Source organism: Pavona decussata, unplaced genomic scaffold (genome assembly GCF_977016875.1).
Source record: "Pavona decussata unplaced genomic scaffold, jaPavDecu1.1 SCAFFOLD_232, whole genome shotgun sequence".
Taxonomy (NCBI): Eukaryota; Metazoa; Cnidaria; class Anthozoa; order Scleractinia; family Agariciidae; genus Pavona; species Pavona decussata.
The window spans coordinates 1,319,497-1,342,198 of record NW_028145637.1 but is presented as its reverse complement, the minus strand read 5'-3'; the positions used below and the strand labels follow the sequence as shown (position 1 = coordinate 1,342,198).

Below are 22,702 nucleotides of genomic sequence, written 5' to 3'. Positions count from 1 at the left end.
AGGGTGGGGGCCCTCATACGAAAGAGGCGGGGATGTTTGTCTTCTCGCTTAGGGGTGTAAATTTCGGATTTTGGTCTCACTTAGGGTGTTCTGGGAAAAACGCCATTATATTTAGCCGTGGAGGTCTCGTTTGGGGTTGCACGCGAAAAGTTACTGTACTTTTAATTTGTATGACTGTGTTTTAAAATGTTTCAAAAAAGTTTGGGCCATGCCCAAATTGGTCTCCTTTAAGAGTTTAATTTAAAATTCCCGACAAGCATCCCCTTTCATATGAGAGTCCCACCCCCCCGGGATTTGCTAGGTGAGTCGCTTAATTTTTGTCGATCAAAATTTGATCGACAAAACACGATGGGGGCCAATTAACTGTTAAGTATCGCACGCTGAGTAAACAAACAAACGAATGATGGAATGAAAGCGAAAAGGTGTTTGACTACGTGTGGTTTAAACATCCGTGACTAGGAAATTGTAATCAAGTGAAGGTTTTTATTTCAGTGGAATAGTCAAGAAGAGTTAGTTAAACAGCTGGATTAATCACTCAATCTCTGTTTGTGGTAGTCGAATGTTGATGAGGGCGCTTCTCGCAATAGACGTCGTGAGGCCATAACGCATCAGTCACTTCCATCCCGGTGCCTAAGGGTTTTCTGACGGCCAAAAGCTGGTCGATTGTCAGACTCACCCTTGTAAGACAAGACGATTTATGTAATCAATTAAAATCTTCTGAACTTCCGATCTGTGTCTCAGACGCACAGATTATTGATGAGCCAGGTCACATATTCGGGCGATAAAGAGTGACATTATGATAAAAGTACTGGTTATTAAACGTGCGAACTGATCTTTTTAAAGCATTTCAATCGTCAAATTAACTGAATTGGTAATGGGCCCCCGAATGGCCCTTACCTTCCGCTCCTTTCAAATTAATCCAATCAAAGCAACGAAACAAACACTCGTATTGTTTCCGTTAGCCGTTTTATAAAATAACATTACCAAAATATCATCACTTATCTCGCTCTATCGGGATTACACATAGTGAATCACGCACTTCCGCATAAATTTTGTGCCTCGTGGCGTCATGTCACGACAGCGAAGCCCGAAGCGTTGGATAATGGCGTCCATTGGAACAGCTTCGGGGACTCGGGGGATTTCTCCCCGTTTTGAAAAACTGTTGAAAGATGTTACCGCTGATTTGAGTCAAGAGGAACTTAAACACACTGTATCGTCTATCAAAAGCAATTTTCAAGGGAAGTTCAATGCCCAAGGAGAAGAGGATTTATATTCATGTCTGTATTTGTTTGCAAACCAAGGTCTCCTTTCGGAGGACAATCTGACGTTGCTGGAGAGATTTATTGTCACTCCAAAGACATCAACGAAAGAAGGAATCGTAACAAAGATTCAAAGCTTCAAAGAAACCCGCTCGTTAGAGCAAACGAAAAGGAAAGAATTAACAGGCAGAAAGGGCGACTTGGCGGATATTATGACAAAGCTAACTAGTGGTCGATCAAGCGTCGTTAACTTGTACGGATCCGGTGGTGTCGGCAAGACAAGGCTTGCCACTGAAGCGTTATCCCAGTGGAAAGGTACGGCATTCAAAGTTGACTTAAGGGGAATAAATGATATGAGCGACGTTCACTTTCACGTTTTGCAAGCACTATCGGCTGGAACTGAGCAGACAACAGTGACCTTTGAAGCGAATCCAGTTATTGCGAAAATGCAGCAAGTCAAGCAACACAGCACAAGCGACATCCTTTTGCTGCTCGATAATACTGATCAGTTCTCCGGTGGAACCGGGCAATCTGCCTTAAACCTTAGTGCAAGTTTTGCCACCTTTCTCAAGCGGCTTCTTCTTTCCAAAACTGGTGAAGACAAGGTGCAATTAAAGATTTTATTGACATCTAGAAGTGAGTTCCGTCACGGTGTTCCTCTCGACATTCACAATCATGAAGTAAAAGGTTTGGGGAAAGAGTCTTCTGGTGAACTTCTTCAAACGCATGGGACATCTAGCATTCAAGGTAATCAGCGAGAGAGACTAGTTGGAATGTGCCAAGGAAAACCTTTGTTGCTTAATGGTATGGCAGCCATCTTAAGGCAGGAGATTGCTGATGCTGAAAAGCTCCTCGGAACGATCGAACAGGAGCTAGAAGTACAACCTCAAGACACGGCGCCACCAGCTAAAGGACAGGCAACTCAGGAAAGAGAAACATTTGATTTTAGGGAAGAAGGTATTGACGAGAAGCAGTTGTCTTGCCTGAGAAAAATGTTCTTTTTCCTTCCAAGTCAAAAGCTTAAAGACTCTGCTATTTCAGTGTCGTTGTTTTGCCGTTCCTTTTCCTTGGAAGCAGCTGCTAAGATTTTGGATGTAGATCCTTCAGAGGCTGCTATTCGAATGGAAGGAATAAGAAATAGTGGAGTGCTCTCGGCTCCTGAGGACAAAGAACTTCTGTATGACATTCATCCATTGATGCGAAAGTTTCTAAAGAGTATTGGGAGCAGTAAGGCTTTTGCCAAAGCTTACCAGAAAGCCAAGGACAACTTCTGTAAGCATTTCATTTCGCAGATGAGGGATATTTCAGCCCTTTTGGACAAGGAATATATGAAGGCTTTCAACAGCTTTGATTTTGACAAACAAAACTTTGAACTTGCCTTGGATATCTCTTTGAAGTCTGACTATCTGCTGATTCCAATGGAACATCGTGAGAGCATCATGATTTGTTATCTTTTTGAAGCTATGCTTGATGGACAGCAGAGAAGGAAGATTTTTAATGCATGGGCTGAAAAAGTAGAGGAAGATGGAAAAGAAGGTAAAATATCTCTGGACCAAAGATAGCTGGACTCGAAAACATGTAATGACTTGTTTTATTTTTGGATACTTTTATTCTGCAAATAATTTCCCGGAAATCTATGCAGACCTCAATGGCGTTTTTTTTTTTCTATAGGAAAACGTATGAAAAATTTAAAAAAGCGATTGTACCGTCTCGATTCTAACTACATTTCTTATATCTGAACAGAAAATTCTGTACAATTGACCAGTTGATAAGATTGTTACGGAAATTATTTGACATCGCGAGTTCAGTTTTTTTTCCCAATCCAGCACTTTGTTTATTTTACTGTACCTAGTGTTTGCACCAAGTTAAAATGGTGGATTTTATCGAAGATGATTGATTAAGTTTGGTGTAGTGATCATGACTGACTGACTGCCTCAATCAGAATGAATGATTGACAGTTGAATGGATCAGTGGATAGTTGAATTGTTAAGTGATGATACGTCTCAAAATTACAATAGGCAAATTGATTCGCTTCACCTGTGTCCGATTATTATATTAACTTTCTTGTGAATTGCATGTGATTAATAAGTGAAATGATCCAAACAATTAACGGACTGACTGATTAACTCACTGTTTATTGGCTAATTAAATAATTAATCCGTTACATGGTTGATCGGTTGATCGTTTTTGTGAATATAGAAGACTCAGATAGATGTATTGACCAGGGGCCAACTCCATAAAAAAATTACGCTTGTAGCTAATTATCTGCCCCTAGCAATTACACGCTCATGTAAAAAACGAGTTCAATTAATTCAACGATGACTTTTGAAGGAGTTTTTAAATTCAGTTCTTTGATGTGTTTACAATGTTTTCCTGGTGGGAATAAGGTTTTTAGTTTGATTGAATCAAGGTACAATTTCGACGGCAAATTGGTATCTAACCGGTCTGTGATCAGCAAATCCGCCGTAACCCTCTGTCCGTTTTCGCGAATTATAGCTATTTTATGAGTTAAAAGTATTTAAGATTAAGTACCTTTCTTTTAAATAACATTTGGTGTTTTTCTGTTATTTCCTTATCTTGATAGGCTCTATGTTTCAGGCAGAAATGCGTTGCAGAGAAGCTTTCCAGGTTTTAAATCTGGAGGGATGGCGAAAAGCAGAGAGAGTCTTAAAAGCGGCGGAGGAATCACTCGACAGAGTACAGAACGAAAGCAGGAAGACGGACTTCTACAAGCTCACTCGAAGTTCCTACCTGTATGTGGAGGGTGAAGTTTACTACAAAGCTGGAAATTTGCCCAAAGCGCTCAAAGTCTTAAATCGTTCTCTCAAAATCATGGAAGGCCTTTTGAAAAGTCACACGAGCATTTCTAGATGCTTGAATGCAATCGGTAACTGCCACAACAAACTAGGCAAACCGGAAGATGCGATTGAGTTCTATACAAGAGCGTACGAGATGCGTCGAGATCTTTCTGGCTCAGAGGAGCATTTTGACGTGCCACTTTTTAAAAGTCAGATTGGTACAGTTTACGAAGGAAAGAAGGATTTTAGCAAGGCTATTGATTGTTATAAAGAGGCTTTGGATCTCGCAAAGAAACTTAAAATACCCGGGATTCTAAACGCGGCACTTTTTAACAGGAACATTGCCAACTCGTACTCTTGGTTGGAAAACTTCGAGGTTGCCTACGAGTATGCTAAGACAGGATATCAAATTAGGAAAGACATTCTTGGAAATCACCCGTTGACCGCTCGGAGCACCTTCCAAATGGCGGAGATTCTCCGAAGTCTTGAGGAATTCGAGGATGCTGAAGAGTACTATGAGGAAGCATGGAAGATCGAGAAATCCTTAGGGCAAGGGAACCACAGCGAAGTACGGGACAGAATCATTCAAAGCTACGAAGAAGTGCTTAGAGGTGAAAGAAAGAAAGCGTTCAAAAGAGAAGTCTTAGAATTTTATAAACGTTGCTGGGACGAAGAAAAACAATTCGAAGAATTTGAGTTCTCTCCCTCCAACAGGAAGATTATTGATTCTATAGAGGAACGACTGGGACAAGAGGCCGACAGACAGACTATGAAGAAATATCGGAATGAAGCTCTTTGGTTTTACGAGGGAGCATGGAAATCACCAGACACGAAGAAGCTTCCTTATGAGCAGAGAGAAGACATCCTACAAACCCTACTGAGATTGTGCAAACTCCTCCGTAAAGAAGATTTGCACAGGAATTACCAAGACGATGCCTTTAGATTCTACGAGAAGAGATGGAGAAAGAACAAGGCAGAGATAAAAGGACAAGACAGAATTGACATTCTCAAAACTCTTACAGAGCTGGCCAAATTGCTAAACAATGAAGAGAAGGCGAGGAAATACGAGAAGTTGCTAGAGGTATGGCTCAGTTCTCGTCTTTTAGCAGCTTTATCAGTTGAAGTACATAAGAATTAATTAACTAGTGCAACCAAACAGTAGCTACCAGTAGCACCTTGCGTTGCAATTCGGTTACCGTTAAATTGAATTTTAGTGTCCGGTACTAATACGATTTTGGACAGCTATTTAGCGTAACTTTTGAATACAAATTGCAGGATATAATATGCAATGAATGTTTTACAAGCGCAATTCAACGCCCGAACTGTGTTACCTGGCGATCAATGTTTTTGGTGGCCGGGATGCAAACCGGAGATCTCATTCTGCACATTCTCTCGCTATAAAGGGGCAACATAGACTAAAAGAATGGCCAAGTATATGCACCTTGTCGGCTCTGAAATCTATTATATTATCGGTGAGGAAGTTAAAGGAGAACGGGAACTTAAATTAATATAGTTTGTGTCAGTAACGCGATTTGGTTAGTGTTTTGCCTAAAAGACTTACATGTAGAACTTTTAGTTCTATAAGAAACCAGACAACGTGTATACTAATAGCATTTGCTTTCCATCTTCAAAAACGGAAGGAAGGGGGTGGCGAGGGGGTGGTAACAGTGGGTGAGAATGTTTTAATTTATGTCAAGTCTGCCCCTTCTCCGAATATTGTCGGTAACTCATCGGTTATTTGCACATTTGTGATAACCACTAGAAGGCCATTCCATACTGTAATCAATTAGTGCTACGAGTCACAACGTTGTCGCTTGACATTTTGCAGTTTTTGATTAGCGTCTTTCGTAACTTACTAAATCAAGGAACTGCGTGAAACGGATTAACGGACTCATTTGCGTAAATGGGGAACTTGACAAATTCTCAATCTGGGTTCTTGTAATTTCATTTGTAAGTTAGGGAAGCTATCAGAAAGCTGTCAAAAAGGTGACAAGAACTTATCAAGCAAATGCCAATCGAAATGTTCTCAGAAATATGAACTTATTACGTATGAATGTAGAATTGTTTTCTAACAAAGCTTTCTTATTCATTTATAGAAATGCGAAAAGGAAAAGGGATCATTTCGTTTGCCATCGTTTCGTCTTCCTTCTTTCTTATCAGGAAGTATGTTGAACATACTGTATGTTTGCCAATGTTATAGAACAAAATCGTTATACCAGGAGTCTCATGTTTGAATTCTCTTTTCGGAGACGAATTCCTTGAGCGATTGGGACTCCCTAAGCGACATTGACCATGATGCTCGTGGTGTACCTTTTTTCTGTTTAATACAGTGCATGAGAGAGAAATCAGTTTTCTAATGACGACACAATTCTAGTTAAAAATCATGTTTCTCGTCTTAATAGCCAAACGGCAGCCTGACGATGATAATGACGACGACGACGAAGACTACGGCGATGATGATGACGACGAGGTGGAGGAAAGCAGTGATGACGTGGACGACGGGGTGGAGGAGGAGGAGAAGGAGGATGAGGAGAGTGAGGAGTTGGAGGAGCAGCAGCAGGAAGAGGAGGACGAGGATAGTAGCGATAATCAAACCCAAGAGATCAGTGAAGGGGGAGAGCAAGATCCGCTGCAGCAACTTGCTGAACTTCAGCTGGGGGCGCAGCAAGTCCTAGTTGAAGAGGACTCAGATAAAACAAGGATACACGAGTGAGTAAACCATTGAAACGAACTACACTCATATATGAACTGGCTGTGGTTGCAGCATCATTTAGAATGCAGGAGTGATTATTTCTCCTACTGATATAGAAGGCTATCGCTAGCGTTTATTTTACTGCTCCTCATTTGAACTTCAGGGTAAGCAAAACAACACCATGCGATGCAGAAACCAGCTTTGAATCACCAGTTATCCGGTCTTTCGATAGAAAGCTCTGCGCGCTTAAAGCTAATCTACCTAGTCACCATGGTTATCAGTAATGTAGGTGGCATTGTCACAGGGTATACGTTAACGTTATAATTGTTTGAAACAGAAAAAAACATGAGAATGATGTATTATTCTAGAATGTGACACAGGCATACTGAGCTACAGGAGACTCGTGGGAGCTAAGGCCATTAAACTAGGTTCATGGGACAAACGTCCTGCATACTGCTAGGATTTGAATGACAATGTGTGGCATATGCGCAATGAAAATAATGTGATGGTATATGTTAAGCCTGGTGAATAAATGAGAATGATGTATTTTCAGTGAATGACACAGGCATACTCGGGGAAGGAAATCCGAGTGCTCCTATCAGAAGTCGAACCTAAGACCTTCCGATTACCAGTTCGGATGCTCTTCCACTGAGCTACAGGAGACTCGTGGGAGCTAAGGCTATTAAACTAGGTTCATGGGACAAAAAACCTGCATACTGTTAGAATTTGAATGTCGAACGTGTGGTATATGAAATAAATGTGATGGTATATTTCCAGCCTGGTGAATGAAATGAGAATGATGTATTATTCCAGAAAGTGACACGGGCATACTCGGAAAAAAGAAATCCGAGTGCTCCTATTAGGAGAAAAAAACATTAAATACGTGACTCATGACTGTGAAATCATAACGAGGTTTCAAGTTGTTCATGCTCTCTTAGCTCATAAACAGGGCTCATAATATGCCTCTTTTGTAACTTGTCTTTTAGAGGAACAATAACAAGTGAAGGTGCCCTCTGGGACCTCAAACTAGGGGCTGTCCACCTTACGTTTCCCCCTGATGCTGTGCCTGAGCCCACCTTGATAGTGGTCCACAGATGGAAATGTAGTGCTTGTTCCCCTCCGCTCCAGGAGCATGAAGCCGTTGTCAGCAGCGTGATTGAGATATCCACAAACACTAACCAAGCTTTGGAATTCAACTCTGAGGTGAAGTTGGTTCTTTCACATAGTGCCCCAGACCTGCAGGGGTATGAACTGGTGATCAAAAGACTTAACGACGAGGAAAGCAATGAATGGGAAGAAGTAGATGGAAGTGAGGACATTCGGCGATTATCTGGTATGAGAACGTTTTTCACGTGGCATAACAGTTTAGGCCAACCCAAAAGACAGAACTGTCAAACTTAGCTTTCTTTTCTAATTTTCAGATGTTCTTTGCAGTTTTAGTGACCTTGTTTACAGCAAAATTTAAAATTACGGAGCTAAATGTGTATGATTGCCCCTTTAAATCAATCTTTTTCAGCAGTTTAGAGTAAACAACTTAACGCGGTCTTCTGAACAGATAAATGGGACGGAATCACATTTTTACGACAAAAGAAGGATTTATGATGAATTCATCAAACTGGAAAAATAATTGATTAATAGGTGTACACACTGTTTATCTTTGATTTTTATGTTCATTCATATCAGAGAGAACATACAAACAGTAACATAGGCTCTCCTGATAAACACTTCTTGAGAAATCAGCTTTTGCTGGACTTAGAAGATATTTCAGTTATAAGTTAATCGCCTGTATCTTCCAGTTAATGAGTAGGCAACTCGTGGGTGGAAAAGTAGTGTTACCAAAACAAGGGATGATGTTTCTCTGCTGAGTTATGAAGTTAGTCGCAATTAAGGCAATGACACCAATCTTAATCCCTGCTTTCCCTCTCGTGCCTTACCGTGTTTGATCTTCGTTCTCTGCCGGGTAAATCACCGGAACGCTTTTTTACAAGTCCTCCTCGCCATGTCCTTATGATAAGTTAAATCGTTTTTTTTCCTCTTATCTCACGCATTGATACAGACCTTGAGGATGACTACCCTTCTCCAAAAGACATTCCAGACTTTTGCTTTCCTGTTGTACAAGCTGACATAACTGAGTGTTCCACATACGCGGTGGTTTGCCGTCTGAGGGTGTCTCCCACTTACACTATCACACCTACTGGCGGTACCTTCAGCCATCCTGATTTTCCAGGTGTCACTATTACGGTCCCTAAGAAAGCTGTTCCACCTAAAGCAAAGATTCCCGTACAACTAAAGGTAGGTATGGTGTTGTGAGCCTCGGTCTTGCTTAAGCTCAGTCGATTGAGACCCTGTCCGCAGAATAAACGATCAGAAGTTCCATTTGGGGCCAGTAACTTGTGGGACCTTGAAGAAACTAAGTAAGAATGAAAGACCTGTCTTTGCACAATTAATGGCGTCTTTAAAATCTTAGATGTAGGTTTGTGAGGTGACCATTATTACAGCATGGTCTTTAACCCCGTGATGTAACTTACCTTTTCTTACGAGTGCTGGCACAACCAATCCAGGTTACAAGTGTTCATCCGTAACGTATCCTCACTTGATTTTGTTAAGGACTGGTACACCACGCTGCGAGCGTAAGCATAAAAATAAGGTGGTACAAGTTCAAGGAGCCTGCGTATAAAATGACTAAATCGATGAGACGCAAACATACGGAAGAACAATTGGAAATATTCTTTCCTTTCTGCTTGCGCTACCTTGCCTCGTTTGCCTCGTTACTTCACCCACTGTAAACCGGGATGACCCTTGTTGCGCAGAACAAACAAAGAAAACAGCTTCTGTTAAACTGGACCGTAACCTTGCACAGGTGATCATCACATGAAGCATTATGCCTGCGTGTGTCACCTTACTATTGTTCTTAAACATAATTTCACAAACACTAGAAACGCCAACACGCTTGCACAATTTGATATTTGTGGTTGCGCTTGTGTTTGATACAGTTTGCGTGGACCCTCTTTCTTGCGCTTGCTTGTGTCAGTCCTGAAAATACATCTGATATCTGGTTGTGAAAGCTTCGTGCTTGTGATTGTGTGCTTGAGAGGTTTAAAGGAATGATTGGCGATCTTTTTTCAAGTTTCGGTTTTCTGTTCTTTTTAAGGACTATACACAGGTTCTCGCTTGAATGGGAAGCTAGGAAAGTCTCTACTGACATAGCTTTTGTTCTCCTCTTCTAATTTTTCAGGTGCAAGAAGTTGCGAGTGAGGAATGGGAAGGAATGAATGTGTTTGCTGGACCTATACTGCGAATAGACTGCTCCCAAAGCGTCGAGTTTTTAAAGGCCGCCGAAATTCAGCTGCCAGTTTCTCTTCTCGGTGAACAGGAGGGAATTCCTGATCCTTCAGTGTGCCGCGTCAGGGTGTTGTTTTTAAGCAGTGATGGAGAAAGTAAAGAATGGTTTGAAATCACTGGCGATCTTGACTCTCCTGCAAGTTTTGATGGGGCGTTTGTTAAGTTCCAAATCAAACGCTTCTCTGGGTATGTAAAGGAGTCATGCTATTCAATTTTTGAATAAATGGGATTGAGGATACAGTAGCCATATTTGTTCGTAGTCATATTAAACGGAAACATTTTAAGTCTGACTTTGATAAAATTGTGATATTCGTGAAGCTTTTCAGACTTTTTTTCTGCGCCGTTCCATTACCAGGAGAAAAAGTTTAGATCGAGTTCCCAAGAAGTAAGATCAGAGTAGTCGAACATTCTTAGCATAATATGACAGTCCGGCAGATTAATTCGTAGAGTATGTAGCGGATAAAATGAAAGGCTACCTAAAACGTTCGCAGTTATTGTAGCAGTAGGCCATACAATGTTTCTGCTACAGTTTGCTTGAAAATTCTCCAAAAGAGCAAACATTGAAACACCGGGACAAGGCCGTTTTTCTGAATAAATGTGTTCATGTAGTTACTTAAAGTAGATTTAGTGGTATTCAGATGGTAGTTTTCCTTTTCCTTGATATTTAAAAACTTGGGAGTTGAAACGGGGTTAAATGAACCGTAGTTATCATTTAATTATTAATTCTGTTATTTCAGAACCTAATTGGTTATTTTGGCTGACCTTGCTCTTATCTTTACCTTTTCCAGATATTCTTATTTTCTTGATTGGTGCAAAGAGGACTTCAGTGTTTCTGGGATTGTTAGTTATTTATCGAGCATCATTTGGAGACAGCCAAGAGACGCGAACTTCTTTGCTTACTTTCGTCCATTAGAACGTCTTCATTCTCAAGATATTTTGTACCTCATTTGTTGCCCGGCTCACCTCAGAGACGCAGTAAAACAAGAACATGAAAAGGAAGGCATCATATCATGCGATGTTAGCTCTAAGAAAAAAATGATTCCAGGGCGTGATAAGGCATTTGTGTTTGTATCAGGAGGAATCAGCCCAGTTGATAAAGAGGACATGGATGATTTTTATCTGAGGTAAGCGTAAGTGATTGGATAGAGAAACCAGTAGGTTGAGTTTAATTTAAGGATCTCTTTTTTTTATTAAGATAAACACCTGGAATTATATTTCAATTATCTTACGTATACTCTGTATTTGTTCAGGGTCGACGAAGAATAACTTACTTTCATTGAATCAACCACCTGACCACATGCAAAGGACTCGTTATGTAACGAAGGGTGGGGGGGAGGGGGGGAGGAGTGTAAGAAGGCACGATTCACATAACGAATCGCTTCTGTTTACGTCTTTGCACTCATTAAAGGGAAAGTCTCATGGTGTTTCTGACCTGTTTGGTTAAAAATGGTGAAATGAGACGTTCACATAGCCACAAAAAAATTTAGAACAACTAGAGGAAAGAGATCAACTCAATTCTTGAAAAGAACAACTCGTGATCTGTTCTAGCTCATTTTGAAAACAAAAATGCGTGAACTTGAAAAACGTTAGCTTGGCATTTTTCAAGTTTTAATCAATTCCGACCTACACTGTCTGTAGCCAAAGGTAATAACTCGACAGTTTTATTGCACTAGGGTGATAATTGAAAACAAAACTAGAAAATAATTTTATGTTTCTGCTGACAGACAAACATTTTTTTATTTATTTTTTTTAAATTTATTTTTATCTCGATAACGGAACAAGCAAAAAACAATACACTTTACAGTACAACATAACAACAAATAAATAAAAGGCTGGTACAATGTTACGCTATCTTCACACACCATTAGTTTTGAAATGACATCAAATTCGCGTGATACCTCCCCTTTAAATACTTCACTGTTTTACAAACAGGTTTGAAGGCGATCTTCAGTACAGGGACCAACTACCTGTTCGTTTGATTGACGACAAAGTGTATTCTAAGGTGGAATTTCGCAGCACTCAAGAGCCTGCGGGAAAGAATTTGTTGAACAAGTTGCAATTTAAATTGTCTTCTCTAAGTGTTGATAGTCAGGTAAGCTTTTTTTTGTTTGTTTTACGTTTTAACAAACTTAGTGTTTGTTTTTTGTTTCAGTTCAAGGTTACATCTACATCAATAATCCCATGCCGGGTCAATAAGATATGGGTTTATAAATCTATTGCTCTTAAGATCTGAGAATCGTTTCTTACAAAAAATCATTAGGCTTCTAATGTCTATTATTACATGCGAAACAGCAAAATTTAGGCGACCATTTTCTTCATTGTTTCGAACGCGTCTCTCCGACAAGCCTTTAAATTCAGTCACCGCCAGCGTTCGAAAAAAGTTCCCGAATGTGTCGACGCAGTAGGAACAAGCACTGAGCAAACTGAAATGTTTCGCTGGACGAAAAACCAACTCATTTTTTTTTGGACAGCTCAAATCTACCTGGAATCGGATTGGTATTTAAGGTTACACTGTCTTACTAAGCTAATGACCCCAAAGATTGACACTAAAGAGGGTTTAATCGTACATTTTTTTGCAACCCACTTTCTCACGCCGCCAGCGCGTTAAGCAGGGTAATCAAAAGTGCTGAGACTAATTTAATTCTGAATTAATCATCGGTCTGCTGGTGTTTGCTTGAGAGAATTGCCGCATGTTAATGCCAGGTGTACTCATATCTCGACCACTGTTTATCTTTCAATTACAGAAGATTCCTGTAGAGTTCTTTGGCGTTTCTGTAAACGATGAAGAACTATTACAAGCTCGGGCTGAAATTGTACTGGCAATATGCAAGCCATTTGTGACAGACGAGATTTATGACGGACACTTGCACCGCTTCACAAACGGCTTTGAAACAAGCAAACAAGTACTGAAGAGCTTTTTTAAGGTTCTAGCAGGGCTGGACAGTGTCGATCAAGAAAAGTGTTTTGAGGCTATCGTGAATCAACTAAGCGGGAGCACCGATGATGTGTCTATAGAACTGGCGGGACGACTTCAGACAGGTAAACAGAGATGTTTGTTGCTGGAGAGGGGATAAAACACTGTGATAAAGGTTTTCTCTTCAGTAATCAATTTGTTTATGTGCAGCCTCGAAATGAAGATTCACTGGAAAAAGCGCACGTATATAGTTAGCAATTATATCCATGAACAAGTGTTGCTATGAGACGGATAAATAGCCACCAAGGAAACAATATCCCATATCAAACCAATATCCAACAAGCGCTTGTGGAATAAAATGAGCAAGGAATATTGTTACTCAGATCTTGCTGGTTTCACTTTGCAAGAAAGACAAAATACTTTGTGGCCGTTATTTCTTGGACATGGTGTAATGGCTGTTATCACATAACCGCTAAACCACTCAAAACACTGGAATAACATGATCTGATTATTTCCTTTATTATTCTAACAAAACAAGATTGGGAATAGTACGAATAATTTTGACGGAGTGAGTCTGGGGAGAGGATTATAAAGTTTGCATTTGGATTAAAAATTCACTGTGACATTGCTTTCATGCTTCACGCTGGTTTCCATCATATAAAAGAGCCTTAAACACGAGTCATCCAACTTGTTTCCCTTTAAACATTAATCACGGTACAGTAGGGGTGGTGGTGGTGGAGGGTACACCCTATGCTTAAATGTACGGGGGCTCCGCTCGAAATTTGGGGGTAGCGTTTTCAGGCCGAAGGTAAATAAAAGGGGAGGGATTTCACGAGTTTAAGTACAGAAAAGGGTAAAGAAAGGAAGAGCCTTTCAAAATATCTCATACAGACCAATCGAAAAGATCTGCTGTAGGTATGTGAAAGGGGTATTATTTCTTATGGAAGGTATATGAAAGTGCCACCTTTTCTGTCAAAGATGGTTAATAAAAGGGTAAGGGTTTGGATCTGTGATTAGCCTCCCACGTAGACGTTCTTAGGGGTACGTCACGCGTTCCTGCCCTAAGAACGTCACCGTGGGAGGCTAATCTGTGGTCGGAGCTCCCCATATGCTTATAAAACTATCCGGGCATTTATCCGGGCATATCACTGAATTGAAGCGTGGACAAATTATTCTCACGCTAAATATTTATCAAACACAGGAACAATCTTCAGAAGTATGGATCCTGTTTTGAAAGTGAGAAGTGTTTATAAATGAAATTGCAGTATCTTAATTTTTTTTGAGAAAAAGTATCCTCAAATGTCAATATTACTAATAAAACCGTGACGGTAAAGTGTTATTGATGTGCCTTCATAAATTGAACGAAACATTCCAAGCGGAAACTATCAAAGTGGCGACAGAGACTATTAAGCGACTTAAGGCCTGGTTAAATTTGGAAACATTGAGACTAATGTTTCCAGTTTAGCCGCGCGGGTAACATATGTTACGGAAACAAATTTTGCTGCTTGGAAACAAAAAGATGTCTTGGCCTCAGTTCCAAACATTTTTGCTTCCTGGACACAAATTTTGCTTCCAAATTGGAAATACATGTTTCCCAGCTTGGCCACCATGAAAGCAATGTTGACTAGTTTCCAGTGCTGCTCACTAAGTTAGTTTATTATTATGCGCATGCGTGACCCTTTGTTTTTCGAAACAATGTTTTCTCGTTTAGCCATCCAGACAACAAAACATTTTGTTTGTTTCCCGCTAATTTAGCCATCCCGGAAACATAAAAAGAAACAGTGTTTCCTAGTTTAGCCAGGCCTTAAGAATTACGTGTGAAAAGAAGAAGAAGAAAAAAACCTTCTATAAGCAGCACGTGCTGTCAACATTTGGGTAAAATTTGGACAGACCATGTAGTGATACAAACCCGATTATGTCACGCCTCTTTCGCACTATCAACATAGCCCGTTTTTCACACCGCAGTTAATATATGTGTCCTGATGTTTATGTCTCTTTAGCTCGACAAACGGTTATCACAAGGCTAATACAAAACAACAGATTGATCCGTATAGTGTCGGACAAAGTGGGAGCGCTTTGGAAGAAACTAGCAAGACAGCTTGGACTTGGAGGTGGGAGAATTGACATGATATCAGAAGAAGAGAACGACGATGTAGAACGGTGCTACAAAGCTCTGGAAAGATGGTGTCAGGAGAATGGAGAAGAGGCAACGATTAGAGAACTTATGTTATCTCTGACAAAGACAGGATTGGCGGAAGTGAACAATGATATAATGAGGTGCTTAGGCCTGTTATCTCAGGAGGGCCCCAGAACTTAATTCTCCTAAGTTTTCAAATTTTAATTTAGTTGTTAACAAGGATTACAAGAATTGCAAGGGTCAAGTTTTTGGGTGTGGTCTATTAATCTTGATCTTCGTCTAGTCACTGTTATAAAACTAATCAGACTCGTGTTTGTCTAGTTACTTTAATTTTCAATGCATGTTACAAAAAAAGTCACCCTCCTCTCCCACACACAAGCAACGACAACAACAACAAACAACAGATAAAGATACCCCAAATTCAAGACATACTTCGTTAAATGGCTTTACTTTTCTGTTTTATGGATGATTTGTTGAGTTCGTTCTCTTTTAAACTTTCACGTCAGTAGACATTGGTGATGGTCTCAATGGAAAATCTCTGTGTTTCTATGACGCGTTCATGTATTGGTATTTTAAGAAGAATTTCTGAGTGTATAACGTTAAAATTTTTTTATATGGATTTCTTAACAAATGGAATTTATTTTGGAGGCAAAAAGTAACATAAGTTCGTTAATTTTATTAACCACTGGGAAAATAATTTTGTTTTAAAACCATTACTTTAATTCTTTTCCAAGTACATAATGAACGAAGAGTGTTATAGCTCCCAACAGATAAGATTATACATAGGAACATTTGGACTAAACGATTATGATGTAGATTTTAGTTTTTAGTTTATGGTGTACATTTTTTCAACGATTAAAAGTTCAATCTAGATTTAACAATGTTCAGGGTAACTGTCTTTTATCGCGATATGCAAGCATCCTTTGTTTTGACGCACGCACCTAAGAAAGCACTAGACAACTAGTTCCCAGGCTCTCGTCGGCGGTGATGTCCAAACTGGCGTGCCTGGCGAGAAGATCAACAGCTTTTTCTTGTAACGTTTCCACTTTGTTACAGGTGCAGACATCAATCTATAGTACTAAAGCACATATAACATCAAATTTGTTTGTTCGAGGCAAAACCCTCAGCTGTTTTGTTTCCTTGGACAAAAAAGACTTTGCTCCAATCATTTGTGGGTGTGAAAATGGATACCGGCCACACTTTGATTGGGGTAGGGAGGGGGGAGGGGGGATAATCCCAACAGTAACAATTTGTTATTTATTAATGGACAAAAGAAAGAATGTCAAGAGTTTTTCATTACGAACTAAATTGTTTTTGTTTTGCCTGAGGAACAGGCAAAATAATTCTGTGCCGTGGATCGCTATGCAAAGTCATTTGCATATATTAATTGCCCTATTAATATATTAGCCCTGGGGATATGTAAATTATGAATATAAAGGAGCACGTTAGGCCCAACCCTTGCACTCTACTCTAGGCCGCTGTTTGGATTAGATTTCAGATCTAATCCAAACTAGTAGTGACCGGCCCTCCCACCAAACGAGGAATCCAGGTTTTTTAGAGTGCATCCTTCAGACTCTTCGTCTGGTTTGGGCTTGTCCCAAACCAGAAGAATTCCCAATATCTTATTTACATTTCATGAATAACAATACCCAGGGCAGAATCTTATACTATTAATTTCTGCATGTTTTGTAGTCTGAGCCAGAACCTGTCGCTTTTCTCGTGTAGTACGAGATGCTTGTGTTTTGGTATATTCGAAGTGGACTTTGACCGTGCGTAGTGGAGTCGCGTGGACAATTAACTTTTGCAAAACAACATTTACAACATTCTTTTTGGTTTGTCAATTTTATAAAGAAATGGAGGTTAGGAATCTGCTTATAATCAACAAAGGCTTTTATTATATGGCTGGCTCCGCGATCGGGCAAGATGAGTCAAATCCTGCGCTGCGATTGGCTACCCGAGCGGGCAAGATGGAGCTATTAAGCCACATCTTGCTTGTTGTAAACAACAAAATCTTATCAAAGTTTCGCCAAGTTTTCTGATTTACCCGCTCTATTTTTCGGCTTATGTTTGCATATATTATCAAAATGTATTGTTAGTCGCGGTAAAAAATGTTAATCGTAAAAAAATGTTTTTCAAAAATTTGCAGTTTCAAGATTGTCAAGATCGCTTATTAGGACTTTTTGTGTCTTGTCTTGTAGCTGATGTACCCTTTTTCAGCCTTGTTTTATCAGGGAGAGGTCGTTAATAGAGAGCTACAGACCTTAAAATGTTTTTTGCAACAATGGAAACTAATTTTGAACTTTCAGTAAAGCAATTGACTTTAACCGTAACGGAGAGAAATTAACCGTTAGCAGTAGGAAAAAACCAAAATATTAGTCGTCAGCCGTAAATGCTTACACCGTATTGAGTCCCTCTTGTTCTACGCTTTTTGGTTCGTGAAAGGCCCGGTTTGAATGCGTTTTTGCTCAAAGTTGTCTAAACCACAACGACAACAAAATAGCAACCATATTTCAAGCTAAATATAATATAATTTGATTTCCGCATTCTTCATTTTCTGGAAAAATCTTTATTTCATGTCACTAATCTCGAGGGTCCTGAAATGATGTGGGGGGGGGGGGGGGGGATACCAATCCTATTTCCCAATCCAAATTTTTTCCAAATCCCATTTCCACTCCCAGAATTCATGAAAATCCTAGTAATATAAAAACCGGCTCTTTTCTTTTCTCGTCTGTACTTTTTTATAATGGAGGCTGTTACGACTTCCCGAAAATACCCCTAAAATGTCCCGAAGACTAACGAAGACTTTTAAGTAGGAAAGTTACAGCACTTTAATGTTGCTTCCACTTCGAGGAGCATATTAGGTGACATACTCCTGCCATTTCACTTTCCCGCCTTCAGGAAGTATGAAATCCGACTTGTGTTGCACGGATCATGCTCAATATCATTTCAAGGACGACAGAGTCACTGCAACTGGCGCTAAAGCTGTCACTGACCTCATCATCTGAATTTAGTGACTCAACATTTCCGCTTGGACTTTTTCCATACCTTTAAGTGAATTCGAATTGTTGTTTCAAGACGGTAGCAGCATCGCACAAGTCCAAAGGCAAAGTGCCTGCCCTATCCATTGTATTAGCTGGTCTAACGTTTCGTTGTCTTACGGATTTACCATGTATTTTAACCCATCTCCTCATTTGAGCTTGCTCATTCCTTGATTTCTCCCGTGAGGTGAACTTAGGCGGGAATTTGTTAAGCTGCTGCCTACTTGGAAACCCATTTGACTGCTTTTTTAACCACTAAGACAAAAATAATAGCGTATTCATGCAATGCAAACGTATGTCTCTTAGATGTACAATGTTTTACCGCATGCTGACTTTCTACATGAAGTGTTAAGTTCATTTTGCACCTGGAACTGTGGTGACAAGTCTTGAATGTTAGCTTTGATGCAGCTGAGATAATTCTTTATTTCAACATGAGCCAAAACATATTTAATTTCTATAACAAGGGTGCAAATGTTGCACGAGGATTCATTGGCTCCCGTCATGTTGTTTGTAGATGTTGTGGTTTAATTTTTATTTTCCTTTGTTTCATACTCATTATCATGCATACACAAAAACATTGAGCCTCAACATAGATAGCTGGTTATGCAATACTTTCTCGTGGTATACCGTGCAAGGCACGAGTTGGATATTCACGGTATACCACGAGAAAGCATTGCATAACTAATTAATTTATCCCATGCCACTCATTGAACTAACACAAAACGTCACTCTTTAACTGCTTTAACAGTAAATACAATCAGTTAAAAAAAAAAAAAATTCAACAGATTGGCAACGTTTCTTGAAAGTACATAATATAGATAAAAAATTAAGAAATACATATAGGTACTGTTCATTAAATATGTAAAAGCTTTGACAAAATTTGTAGGCCGGGGAACGCCGAGATTTTTTCGTGGAATACTACCCGTTGCATGCAGAATATGCAACGAATTTCTAGCTCTCTGATTGGCTGTATTCCCTACTATGGCATGGGATAAATGTGAATACGCATGCTCAGAGACTTTGGCTTGGTTGCACCACTAAACTGTCTACACAAGACGATAGCAAATTACAACATTCTAATCTCCCTTATATCATGGCCTGTCGTAAAATTGACGAACAATGGGCACTTTTAACAGTTTCCTGACCTTTTCCAAACTAAGGGAATTAGTAAAGCATTGAATGGACATGCTTAAAGATAATCGCCCCATTCCAATGTTGGTTTTTGTTCCCAATTCCCAGTGAGCAAATCCCATTTCCCAGGGCGAAAAAGGCTTTTTCCAGTTCCCATGTTACCCCTTCAGAATCCTCCTTTTATCTAAATTCCTGCAGCATGACCTTTGGAAGCCGTTTAAAGTTCGTAGTTATCAAGTCTAAAACACTCAGCCGCTGGTGTTTTAAAGCACCCATACTCGTTCATTAAAACTCTACATATAAATGTTTGCTCTTCATGGTCATATGGGATCAGCCAGGTAATTTGCATCGTCAGTGCTATACCTTTTTTATTTATTTATTTATTTATTTTTACCTGCCTGCGACTGTGGGCATTCCGTCACGATAAAACGTGTGTTTGTTGTTCACTTCGATGATCACCGTTCTGCTTCGACAAGCGTGCGGACAGAGGGCCTTGAGATTAGTCTTATATAACGTTATAAAATAAACAAACGAACAAACAAACAAGCAAACAAATTAATAAAGACATGCATAAACAAAGAAATCCAAGCGACCCAACAACAAACACACATACACACGAACTTACACTGAGATATATTCTTCTGTGTTAAAAAAGTACTCGTAGTGGAATTTTAGTTGTCAACAGGACTCGAGAGCCGCTTATTTTGGTTTTCACGAATATCACACGCACACATAAGAAGCCAATGGTTAAAAGAAAGAAAAAAGGAAATGAAATAAAGTAAGAGAAAGAATTAAGCGCACATCATCCTCGGTAGGAAAATCGTGCGTGACCCCGGCATGCAAACGCGTGACAAAAAATAATAAATCGCCTGAGCAGAATAACAAACAAATGCTTCCGGCCTGCGCCGTTGTATTTTGCCAGATGCAAATTAAAGTCAAAGATGGCGACGATGTCGTGGTCGACGTTAGAGGAAAGTTTAGGAATAAATCTCCTTTTTGAAGACATATCTGAAAAGTTTTCGCCAGCAGAATCAGAGAATGTTGTGAAGGCGTTAAAAAGGATTTATGGAAAGCAATTTAACTCCATAGAAAATGAAGACTTGTTGTCGTGTTTAAACCTTCTGCACAATTTGGGTTATGTATCGAAAACGAAACTAACCCTTGTCAAAGATTTTGTCGCGACGAAGTCAACCAAAGAAAAGGAGATCAGTGATACGATTGATGACTTCAAAGCTTCTCATCTGCCTAAATTTGATCCGGAGAAGGAATTACTAGGACGGAGCGACGACTTCAAGAACATCACGGGAAAGCTTGAAAGAAGGCAACAATCTGTTGTTAACTTGCACGGCTCAGCTGGAGTAGGAAAGGCAACTCTTGCAAAAAAGATTTGTGCAAAATGGCGAGGGAAGGCTTATGTGTTTGATTTAAGAGAAGCTAGAGACATGAGGGCAATTTATCTTAATATCATGGATAAGCTTGATCTTACTGTCCCCATTGCCCACCTCAACTTGAGTATTGTTGTTGATAGAATTCTCGAAAAGGTGGCAAAGGAAAGCAAGGACCAGCCTGTTCTTTTCCTTCTTGACAATGTTGAACATTATACTGAAGGACAGGGGAATGAAGGTAAGAACTTGAGAACAGCTTTTTTGCAGTTCTTGGAGAAACTTTTAGAACGTGCTGACAAGATTTTAAGCATACTCCTTACATCAAGGACCAAAGTTAATGATGTAAACATGGCGGAAGATTATAAACTGGAGTCTTTGAAAGATTCTTTTTCTGAGAAAATCTTGCTTCCCAAGGTGACGTCGGTTCTTAGTGCTCAGCAGAAGGAGAAGCTACTCTCAGGATGCAAAGGAAAACCACTGCTACTCAAAGGTGTGGCAGCTATTTTGAAGCAGGGGAGAAAAGCTCCCAGTGATCTGGTGGATGAACTTGAAAAACGTATGGCTTTAAAAGAGGTGACTGACACTACATTGCAGTCCAGATCAGAGGAACGTGCTGAAGAAAAGCCATTTGATTTTCAAGGAGAAGGTGTTGATGAAGGCCAGGCATCTGTGATTGAAGAAATGTTCAATACCCTGCCATCTGACAGCCTGAAAGCAGCAGCTGTGTCAATTTCCCTGTTTTGTGGCCCCTTTACTGCTTCCACAGCAGCTAACATTCTTGATATCAGCCAGTCAGAAGCTGTAGCACAACTTGAGGGCCTGGTAACCAGGTAGATGAATAAATGGAATTAGAAAGTGTCAATTATCTTACGTATACTCTGTTTTTGTTCAAGGTCCCAAAAGAATAACTAACTTTCATTGAATCAACCACCTGACTACATGCCAAAGGCTCGTTGTTTGAGGAGGGGCGGGGGGGGGGGGGGGCAGGAGTGTAAGAAGTCACGATTCACATGAGGAATCGCTTCTGTTTACGACGTCTTTTCACTAATTAAAGGGAAGTCTCATGGTGTTTTTGACCTGTTTGGTGAAAGCTAGCTGTTGAAAAAAACTACTTGTTTTTTAAGACATCCGCTCATTGATAGCAATATAAATGCCCTTAGTTTATAACAATTTAGTATTCGCGCGTTGTCGAAAGCCACAGAAATATGTCCTCTCAAGAGAAAAATTTTCCTGTTGTCGGATTCTCACTGCCTGATTCCAAATTTAAAAAGAGAAAGAAAAATTTGTCCTTGTTTGTATAAGTCCTCCTTCAAACGTCAAATTAAATTTCACGTGGTCATTAGTCCGCGTAAAAAAAAAAAAAAAAAAAAAAAAAACCGCCAAAGAAATGTACCAAAAAATGTGACGCAGGTGTAAAGTTATTGATTTGCTTACTAAATCTACTGCTTTTTTTTATGATGTTCTTGTTGCATCTTAAAGGGGAAGTATCATGGGGTTTTTGACATCTTTTGTTAAAAATGATGAAATAAGACCTTCAATCAGCTGCCAAATAATTCTAGAATGACGAGAGGAAAGAAATCAACTCAATTCTTGAAAGGAACAACTCGTGATCTGTTCTAGCGCATTTTGGAAACAAAAATGCGAAAACTTGAAAAACATGAGCCTAATATTTTTCAAGTTTCAATCCGTAACGACCTTTTCTGTTTCTGGCCAGAGGCACTAATTGACAGTTTTATTGTACTGGGGTCATAATTTATAACAAACATGACAATTATTTCTTTGTTTCTGCTGCGAACAGACGGACATTTTTGGGTTTTGAAATAACAGCAAATTTGCGTTATACTTCCCCTTTAAACTCCCTAATCTGTCTGTTTTTTGGGATGTCGGGCCGGGGGGGGGGGGGGAGAGTAGTTTTGTTTAACCATTTTTGCTCGGCCCCCCTAGTTATTTTAGCCTTGCTACGGGCCTGGACAGACAAACATTTTTGGTTCCCCTTTAAATACTTC

At 39.8% G+C, this 22,702-nt stretch overlaps 1 protein-coding gene across 1 annotated transcript in view; it reads left to right on the top strand.

The window, feature by feature from the left end:
* Window positions 1–1,068: 1,068 nt before the first annotated feature.
* Window positions 1,069–22,702, top strand: part of LOC146458658 (uncharacterized) — a 199,860-nt gene continuing 178,226 nt past the window's right edge. Inside the window, exons 1-8 of the mRNA XM_085090500.1 lie at window positions 1,069–2,795; window positions 3,844–5,138; window positions 6,154–6,220; window positions 6,460–6,766; window positions 7,736–8,082; window positions 8,806–9,041; window positions 9,985–10,277; window positions 10,880–11,215. Coding sequence (XP_084946626.1) covers window positions 1,070–2,795; window positions 3,844–5,138; window positions 6,154–6,220; window positions 6,460–6,766; window positions 7,736–8,082; window positions 8,806–9,041; window positions 9,985–10,277; window positions 10,880–11,215 — 4,607 coding nt within the window. The 5' untranslated portion in view covers window position 1,069. The remainder of the gene's footprint in view (window positions 2,796–3,843; window positions 5,139–6,153; window positions 6,221–6,459; window positions 6,767–7,735; window positions 8,083–8,805; window positions 9,042–9,984; window positions 10,278–10,879; window positions 11,216–22,702) is intronic.